Source organism: Prosopis cineraria, unplaced genomic scaffold (assembly GCF_029017545.1).
Source record: "Prosopis cineraria cultivar Desert tree isolate PC_DT_omini unplaced genomic scaffold, ASM2901754v1 PC3, whole genome shotgun sequence".
NCBI lineage: Eukaryota > Viridiplantae > Streptophyta > Magnoliopsida > Fabales > Fabaceae > Prosopis > Prosopis cineraria.
In genome coordinates this window covers 25323891-25334257 of record NW_026555334.1, presented here as the reverse complement: position 1 = coordinate 25334257, position 10367 = coordinate 25323891, and the positions used below count along the sequence as shown (strand labels likewise).

Sequence of the window (10367 nt, the reverse complement as noted above, 5' to 3'; positions counted from 1 at the left end):
CATGTGACAGGCCTTGTTGCGCGTGATATTGTTGTAGCCATCTCATTCAACAAAACGCATCAAATGTGACGATGAAAGAGACTCTTGAAGTTGGTTCCTGACATATTATCCATCTGTGTTCCCCAAGTGGGGACTTAACGTGTGCAACTAATTTACCCGAAGCCTAGGGTTATTGCTTATGCTTATGTTTTATGTGCCTCTGCCTGTGTGCGTGAGAGAGAACTGGGTCACACTAATGTTCATCATGAACTTAAACAGGGTGATTCTGATTCAAATTCAAGTTTCTTATAATCAAGAAATGAGTACTCATGGTAATCCTTTGGTGAGTTTTAAAATTTCTCAACGATGTCTACATAGTTCTGTTTATGTTCAGTCATCATCATGTATATGCGTCAATACGCAAGGCCAACATTTGGGCTGAGAGTCCAAAACCTAGTTGCAGCATGTTATTTGTGTATGTTATTGATACTATTCTTGAGATGATATGAAAAGAAGGTGAGCAAACTTTACTGCTTCTGCAAGAACAGTAATGTCAAGTACCCACCAATTTGACTTTTAGCACTGCTAAGTTTAACGTTTGATGCAGAATCTAGTTATGGTTCTCGCATTATTTATTGGAGGACGCATCAATGCCCTGATTTCTTCATATGGCAATACTGTAGCTGCTTAAACTTATGATGTTGTAGCCTACCTTGTACAGTTAAATGAAATCTTAATACTAATCTTGAATCTGATGTAAAGTAACTCATTTCTCAAGTAAAAATTGCCATATCAAGAGCATTACAAGAACATCACAAGTTTGTAGAGTAACAATTTACAGCTGTGCTCAGGTTAACTATCAATTAGATGCAAATTGTCATCATAACTGGCAAAACTGCCTGTGTAATGAAATACCCAAAATATCTCTGTTCATATCAAACCATACCTCACGGAACACTTTGATAATGAGGTCGTGATATTCATCAGAATTCAGAGTCAGATAACACGTCAAAAGCTCTTCGTATTCTTCTGGTTGATGAATATGCAACTCTGTGATCATCTCAACCATTGAATCTCTGAAGTCCTTCTCTGGATTCAATGAACATCTCACCACAGCAAAGCTATCTGACACTTCTGTTTTCTCCAGCATTCTCTCCTTTGCTTTCTTCGTCTTCAGTTTTGCTTTCTTCAAGTCTTCCAGAGCCTTTATTTTGCAGATTTCAGTCTTGGAACCCACCCTTGGAGAATAAACTCTCACCTTAGAGCTGTGCTTTGGTTTCCTTGCCTTCGTCTCATTCTTCCTCGAATGCTGCCTCTCCACTCCCAATTTTTCCTCAGAGGACCGACTTTCAGTTTTAATACTTCTAAGGTTGTGATTCTTCGAAACTACTGAAGGAACAAAAGAATGTTTTCTAGGTGTACAAATTGCCCTAGGTGACTCAAGTTGTAGCACATATTTTTCTTCTGATTTAGTAGATGCAGATTCAGCTTTATCCGTAGCTTTCTCAAAAGCTTGCTGTGCTTTCTTCTCAAAAGTCCTCCTTAACTTCTCTAGTTCTTTTTCTCTATTATAACCATAATCATCCATCTCCATTGAAATCTTGGAATCTTTTGGAAATTTGCTTTCTGCCACTGTACCTTTCTCCTCCTTCTCCTTCAACTTCAGAGTTCCTTCTTTTCTTCCATTTTTCCTGTCATTCCATCCACCACGATTACAACTAAAGACTGGAATAACAAGATCATCATCCAGATTGCTCAACTCCGTTTCAAGAATATCCTTACTTCTCTTTCTCTCATGACTCTCTTCACCAAATGGAATTCTATAGAAACCATCATCATCCCCACCATGAGACACACCACCTCCAAGCCCACAAGCATACTGTGATGAACTAACAGAAAGAGAATTCAGCTTTCCCTTTTGCTTCACTTTTCCATCACTTGGCTCTGTATTGACCCTCATCCGCTTGAACTTGGACAGCCATGAAAGAAGAGAGACATGAGAGATAAATGAAGGTCTAGATGAAGACGCAGGAGATGATTTTTTTCGACCCCACCTCATCATTTGCTGCTGCTGCAGACAAGAACAAGAATTTTTGTTTGTTCGTGTGTTTTGAGATTGAAACTATTGAGTCGGTTAAATAATAAGTGATCGGTTGCAGAGAAGATGAAGTGGAATGAAGGATAAGTGATGGTGGTAGGAGATTTGAAGCTTGTAGAACGGTTAGGGATGTTTAATGGGGACGTGGGTTTCTTACTGGCTTTTATGGTGTGTTTGCAAAGGAGGTACATGGTCTCTCATTTCCTGTGACCTCTCACCCACTTTTCCTGCTCCTTTTTTCAGTTTTTACGAGAGAGGGACCTCTATTTTAGGCCCACAAACTGTTGAGTTATGGCTGAAAAGTAGCACCAACTACATTTTTACAGTCACTTAACTGCAATACTTTTTGCCACCATCAAGTGCATTTAACTTATATATCCGCAGGATTTGGTTACATTTTAGATGGTATAATGGAAGATTGGAAGTAAACACACCAATATTGGGTATTGTTGGCAAGAATAACCAATTTCTGAGATTAACGTACAGTCGTATTGTTTTCATTAAAAGCTTCTACTGTTCCTTAAGTCTTTGGATGTTTTACTAGGATGTTAATCTAGTCTTCTTTTTTTGTTGAAGTTTTACTACCTCGTTTCCGATTCTTTCACCCAAATCATTGTTTCTTTTGTGCTTTTTCCTCTTTCCATGTCAAGTCAATTCTTTCCGCTACAGTCATAGTTTCATGCGTCCATACGCTGTTGGGCTGCTCTGTCCTCCAGATCAAGATGACCAAAACTGGATCTTAAACTCTTTGTTATCAGCCTATTTGGGCATCAGTCAAGAAGTAAGATATCGAATTAGCAGGATTCTATGTGCCTAAAATATAGATCTTCTATATGTACATGTTTATTCTTTGGCTAATTGATTATCTGGAATTGTGATGGAATCTCCAATTGAAATTTAAATACTCGCCTTTTCATGCAACTGCACTCGCTGTAAACTCATCTCTATTCGGATGTGATTTTGTGGTGGTGACATGACATGTTCCTAATAAACCAGATATGGATGTGGGCATTATACCTGCAAATTCCCTGTCAAGAGTTTTCTCTTACTATCTTGGACTTCTGAGTTATGACAGCAAGAACTTGGATTGGAGTGTTCAAGTCAAGCATGGCGCCCATCACTTCGCAGAGAGGAAAAAGGCCCAAAAAAAAAAAGATGAAATAATTTCTATGTAATTATCCAAGCTCCCTCTTTCAGCACCGTGTTGACAATAAGAAACATACTTCATCTTCAAGTTCAAGGACCGGAATTCTTCTCTCCATTGTTTTGAATGTGAAAGCGTTTAACTGAGGATTATACTTTACAGTTTCAAAGTCGATGCGTCAACGTAGATCGGTGATTTATTTCAGGTCAATTCACCAAATAAAAAAAGATGGGTTGTTCAAAGTTCGATTAAAACAAAACAGCCGACATGTTGATCCGTTCATTTGTGTTCTCCTCCGGCTACAAATGTGTTATAGTATGCTGGCAAATTAACTTCAAACGAAAAATATATTCAATATATACGCATATAGACAATAAGATAAATAATATAGATGATTTATAGTAAAACATCAAAAAAAATTATGAAATGAGATTTTAGGGTCCATTTTGCTCCCAGAAATGAAGGGAATAGAATAAAAAATAAAAAAAATAGAATAATCGATTTATAGGGAAGAAATAAGTCTATTATATTTATAGGAAGAAAGATAATTTAATTTATGAGATTGGAGATTATGATTTACGAGGTTTATGAAGGATATGATAATTCCCGTATTTGTGGTATGTGATATTAAATATTATTATGCTTATCATGTACATGATGGTAATTTAATATACAGTTTTGTTCTTATTTTTTAATCCATGCTCATTTTCTTAACAACCAAACGGGTCCTTATTTTTAAAAGGAAGAAAAACCAGGAGCTACTAGAATGCTGACGCGTACAATAGAGAAATGGGGCAAGAAAATAAGGTAGTGGAAGGAAACTAAGTGGCAACTGCCTAAGACAAATGGAGGTGTGGAATATTGTATCTGGTCGTTCTGGTCATTATTATATCAAGAATATGTTAGCTCCACTTCTCCACCATTCAATGTCACCCATCCTTGAAATTTCTCCTCTGCTTTTCTCCAGAATCTTGACTCATATATATAATGCAGAATTTTCTAGAATAACATTAGCATCATGACAGCGAACCTTCCTCCACATTTTGAGGCATTAAGAGTCTGGGAATATGACATCTCTTACTGTAATGCACCTTTGTTCTATCTTTCTGGCAGAAAAAGGAATCTCCATGTCAAAGTGGGCAATAAAACTAACACGAGGTTAATTTGAAGGACTTCCAATTAGTTGATTACACTCCCAGACTGGAATAACAGGTACGAGACAGGTCTGACTGAAGACCAGCTATCAAATTCTTGACTGAACTGCGGAGAATATATACCACCAGAGCATGTACCCAGATGACGTTGGAGAATCATATAAGATTTATGATAACAAAATAGTTAAAGGGAAAAAAAAAAAAAAACACTAGCAATGGAATGGGATTACTTGAGATTTTCTATTATTGCTTCTTGTACATTACGCGTGCCTATCAATGGATCTCCCAGAATGCACATGGAACAACTTGTGTCATTTCTTTATGATCTTATATTTCAATGAAAGAATATGTAGAGACTTGCAACAAAACTGTGGGGAATGTAAAAAACCATTAGTGTGTTACGCTACAGGACAGGGACAGACATGGACATTGGTACTGAAACATCCCCCACAAAGGTTGTATCTCTGCTAGTAGCTGAATTGCCAGCATATGCATATCCTACACCTAGTCCACCATAATGTAAAGCTGCATCTTCACATCTATGAAACACTCTAGCAAGTGAGGCTGCTTTCCTTCTAGCTCTCTTTGTTCCTGTAAAAAGCAGGGTTTGGAGTAAGCCAGCCAAAGCCGGCACCCTCACCACCTTCTCTGTTGCTGCTGCACCTCCACTCCGGCATAGCTCCAACAATGCTGCCACAGCATTCTCTTTCCCCCGTGCGGTTCCACAACGCATCATTCCCATCAGTCCAGACACTGCTTCTTCCTCCTTCACCACTGCCTTGGCCCCGATAGGTTGCCGGACGATCAAGGCAAGGGAACCTGCTGCTTCCTCAGCCACTCCGTCAGTCCCCAGAGCACCAACTAGAGCTGTTATTGCTCCGGCTTCAACCATTCTGACACAGTTATCAGTATGGGTGGAAAGATTGAATAAAGCTGTTACTGCATCCTTCTTTCCTCTTAAGTTACCCTCTTGCAAAAGCTGTGCAAGGGCTTCAATTGCCCATGCCTTATCTGCAATTCTCTTCTTGTATCCGTGGACTGCTGAGAGGCTGAACAAGGTTGCGGCAGCATTCTCCCTGGCCTCTGTTGTGTGGCCTAATCTCAGCACATCAATTATGGATTCCAGACAACCTTCCTCATCAATGATCCGGCTCTTGTTCTTCTCGTATATTGACAGGTTGAGCAATGCAGTCACTGAATTCTCCTGAGCAACAGCATTAGGAGATGAAAGTAGTTTACGAAGGCAAGGAATCGCCCCAGCTTCTGCGATAAATGCACGATTTTCTTTGCCTGTTTTTGAAAGTAGTCGTATCTCCCGGGCAGCTATGGTCTGTGCAGTTTGTGATCCCTTCTCCAGATGCAGAATGAGGAGCATTGTTGTTGCTTGGTTGGCTTCAAGGGCCGCTTTCGAGGGAGAAGCCATTGAAAAGGTATCTGGAACTACATCTACCACCTCTGATGGGTCAGGAGGGATTCCATGTGCAGTGCAGAACTTCAAGATCAAATTCTTCAGAGCTCGATTAGGGACAAGCTTTGTGTGGGCAAGCATTTGCCCTGTCTTTGGACAAGTACAATGCCCTTCTTCCAACCACCTGGATATGGAGCTCCTATCATATGTTTGTCCAGTGGAGATTATCACTGGGTCTTTCATCAAATCCAACGATATTGGGCAATAAAAATCCTTAGGAATGGTTACAAATGTTTCAGCAATTTCTTGAGTAATCAATCTCTTCAGTTTTTTTATCTGGTTCCTATTTTCTAACTCTATTTCATCTTCCTCAAATCCGAAGAGCAAAAATCTGGAATACCGAGTCAATGCAACCAAACCATTAAGCACAGTAACTGTTAGCTCAACATCTCCTTCGTGGTTAATAATTTGCTCCTCCAACGACTCAATTTCTGTTCTACAACTCCTAGGATGCAGAATCTGCAATTTCATCATAAAAAAAGATCGAAGCTGAGCTGAATCAGGGACTCGCCCATTCTCAAATTCATCGAGATACGACAAGAACTCAGTCCGGAGCTCATCATCATTTTTGTCAATAAACAACTTAGCTCTTCGTGATTGTTTCTGCAACAACTCAATCTGTTCCCTAATATCATCACTCAATTGAACATCCTTAATGGGGAATACATCCAAAAGAGTCGATATTTCTTTATTCAAATCGTGGAAATGACCAGAAATTGAATGGTTCTGAAGCAAAAACCATAACTTACTCGACTGCGCGCAATAATCAAATAGAATCTTCGACCGATACAGAAGAAGATAAAGCTCCTTAAGACAAACTGACCCTGCCATCGGAATATTCGTTCCGTTATCTCGCAAATACTCTAAAAGCAAGTGAAGCACCTCGACTTTTCGAATAAGCGCCCGCGAATTCTTGCGCTGGAAGAAGAACGAACGCCCAGAGAAGCAAGAGACGAGCCCACTAGCGACGGACACGAGAGTTTGGACCAAGGCAACATCCGTCAGGTCAACCGGAGCAAGAAAGGCTTCCAATGACGGCGACCTCCGCCGCCGCAGGGACGAAAATATAGCCCCCGAAGCCATATAAATGCAGCAAGAAATTCTCGGGTTTTCAAATCCACTTACTCCAAGAATTCGATGAGCATACAGCTCCTACGATTTCGAAGGTCCACTTCGGTGGGGAACGGCCCTCAAAAGCCAGAAAAACAATACAACAAAGGAGTAATTTTTGCAGAGAGAGACCGAAAAAAAAAAAAAAAGAACTCGATTTCCTGAGCAAATAATTTGATCTACAAAGCTAAGTGGGCAAAAATTTTCGAGGTACCAAACAACAAGAACAAAGACTAAGTACCAATTGCTGTTGAAGGAAGTTTGATGGTTGAAAGGGGTTAAAAGGAAGAAGTGGGAAGTTGCGAAGGAGAGGAAGAAGGGGATTAATTAATAGGGAAGAAGAATACGCGTGAAAGAAAGGAAGAGGAAGGGAATTCCAATGACGTGGTTTATTAATATTTCAATGCAGCGTTGGTGACACTGACTTTGGCGAAACTTTGACGGATGATTATGCAGATTAGATTCCTGTCCATTGCTTTTTGTTTCGATCTGAATACGATGGAGGCTTGGACAGGATAGATTTTGGGGTGTGAGGTCAGTGTGTGTCAGATAATCTTCTGCCGGCTTTCTGCGTGTGTCTCTTTTTCCCTCTCCATGTTTTGACCTCTCAACCGATCTCTTGTCTTTTGGCCAAAAAAAAAAAAAAATTTGATCCCTCCTCTCTGATCCTAAGAATTGAGTTGAGGGCATTTCTTTTCAGGGCACTTTTGCGAAACTCATGTTATAAAATCAAATGATCAAATGATGTAAATAACTTAATATTTATTACTTTCAACGTTTAAAAATATAAAATATTTTTAATTAAATTTCATTTAAAAAATAATCATTTATTTTTTAATTAATTTTTTATTTTTATTTATCTTTATTAAATACTCTATAATAAATATAAAGTTATTATCAATAAGGGCATTTTTGAAAAAAGACATTAATTACACCTCCAAAAATTAAAAATACCTTACATTTTTTAACATCCAACTCCTCAAAAAATACCTTACGTATTTTAACAGAGAAAGTATGTTTTATATTATAATTTATTTATTATATTTATTAATAATATTATATTAAATTGACTACACTCTTAAATTTTTAAAATTTTGATTCATAATTTTGAAGCACAAGATTTTTTTTTTTGGCCAATGAACCAATTTATCATTCTTTTACATGCATCCCATTTTCCTTTTTAAAAAAGTTGAGAATGTATTGACCAATTAAGTCATGAGAGAAAACAAATTTACTCCTCAAATTTATGAGAGTTGGTTACTTAACTTTATATATTTTAGCGATAAAAAAATTATTTGTATTATGAAAATAGAGATTGAGATAAAGAGAGAATAGGAAAAACCATAATAAGAGAATGAAAGAATGGAGAGCTTTCTCATTTTAGTGTAAAGAATACAACTGAGGTGCTTTATATTTGTAAGCACAAATATATCAACTAAATTAAATAAAATATATGCGATAATAATAACTTAAAAATATTATGGTAATTGAAAGATATTAGAGAGTATGAGATATTGAATATTCACACAATATATTAATATTTATAACACTTCCTCTTAAATATCTAGATATTGTGCCTCATTAAAACTTTACTAACAAAAATTTAGGAAAGAAAAAAGAGTATATAATATCTTATAATTATTAAAGCGACCTTCAAAACTTCCTCTCTATACATATTTTCGAGATATTAAAACATTTTCCAAATGTCATATATTTTGAGAGTAGCAGAACAATTCTTAATATACATGTATTTTCATAAATAAGTAACCTCTTAGAGGTCAACTCATGTGATTCAAACTCGACATGTACAACGCATGCATGATCAATTAATTTTGATCATAAATTAGTTTAGTAAGGCAACTACGCATAATAATTTCTCAAACATATCGTATCAAATACATAACTTTATTATAATATCATAAATTGTGATATGAAAGCGATCATATATGGTGCTTAAAGACCATATTTCATTATCCTCTTGGAAAAAAAAACAGGATCGCAATTCATTTTTAATCACCCAGTATCTTAATATCTTTCTTTAACAATCAAATGATCATGTAAATTCTTCAAAATATTCAATAATGCTGATGCAAATTAATATGCATGTAATCATATGAACAAATGACAAAAAAAAATTGAGAATCTTTATAAACTTTTATCATCTTGAATTCTGCTAGAATTTTCGAGTAAATACCACTATACAGAGACTGATATAAATAACTCAGCATTCATTAGATGCAAATCATATTTATATACTACTAAACGAGTAACATGTCCAAAGATAATTTCATCCACTACCAAACAGCATATTGACACATATATTTGATCTTTTCAAAACAATCTTATATTGAAAGTCAAGTTTTTCATATGACATTTCATATTTTTCTTTTGCATAAATGCCTATATATGATATATTGCACTTCATCTACTTGAACTATAAGTTCATAACTTTCATATCATGAACAAATGAATATAATTCTACTTGTATTGCATCTTTTTCTCTAATTTGATCAACTTTGTATCCACATTCTATGAAGATCCTCATTTGATTCAAATTTTTCATTCTCATTAAAAATGTTGTCAAAAACTTTAATCTTTTTGGTTCGATTATTTTTCATATTAACATAACTTTTCAAAATCTCTTTATTGATATCAAGTACCTGATCCTCTTCTTGGTATCTAAAGCCAATTATGTCTTGATCTCTTTTAAAATGCTAGCCTCATTAATATGAGCATCTTCATTATATGCTCATCTTTTCTCTTTCTATAAGATTTTCTTTCTTTGAAACCAAGTTGCCTTTCATTCTTTTTTTTTTTTATATCTTGGAGCATTATCAATTAGAACATGAATTCAATAATTTTCATTATGTCAATATTTACTTCTAGCATCTATTTTTTAAAATTTCATGCATGCAATATTTTATGAACTTCTGCTTCCTATATATATATATATATATATATATGAGGATCTATATAATATATAAAAAATACATTTATTCAATTTTAATTTCCAACTATTCATTATCTCTACCTCATTTTAGGATAACAAACCATGAAATATAAGCTTTTTAACTTCATTTGTTTCCCTATAAAAAAAATTCTTTTATTTCATTTAGAAAAATAAGGAAAAGAAAAAGTATATTTCCCAATATCTCCTCCCAATTTTATTTGAACATCTATTAAACTATGGTAGAGTTCGCACAATAAAATATATTTAGCTCTTGTCAGAAAGCCATTTTAGGAGTTATTCACAATACTTTATTTGCTTGATACATATAAGTGTTATAACATGCAAAGTTGCATATTTTATGGAAAATTTTGTTTTCCCAATATTGATCTAATTATCTCATTAGGCATAAATAATTTTAATAGACTATTATGACAAATAGACTTTACGTAACATCCTAAGTTTTC

General features: G+C 35.7%; 2 protein-coding genes across 2 annotated transcripts; both read right to left on the bottom strand.

Annotated features, from left to right (window-relative positions):
• Positions 1 to 736: 736 nt before the first annotated feature.
• Positions 737 to 3592, bottom strand: LOC129304814 (transcription repressor OFP5-like). The gene is made up of 2 exons (XM_054944620.1): positions 3095 to 3592; positions 737 to 2836 (listed from the first exon to the last, which is right to left on the bottom strand). Exon 2 carries the CDS (start codon positions 2039 to 2041, stop codon positions 860 to 862), a length of 1182 nt encoding a protein of 393 aa, XP_054800595.1. The 5' UTR covers positions 2042 to 2836; positions 3095 to 3592; the 3' UTR covers positions 737 to 859.
• Positions 3593 to 4585: 993 nt separating this feature from the next.
• LOC129307070 (U-box domain-containing protein 17-like) lies at positions 4586 to 7487 on the bottom strand. The gene has a single exon (XM_054947935.1). The coding sequence runs from the start codon at positions 6924 to 6926 to the stop codon at positions 4779 to 4781; it is 2148 nt and encodes a 715-aa protein (XP_054803910.1). The 5' UTR covers positions 6927 to 7487; the 3' UTR covers positions 4586 to 4778.
• Positions 7488 to 10367: the final 2880 nt, after the last annotated feature.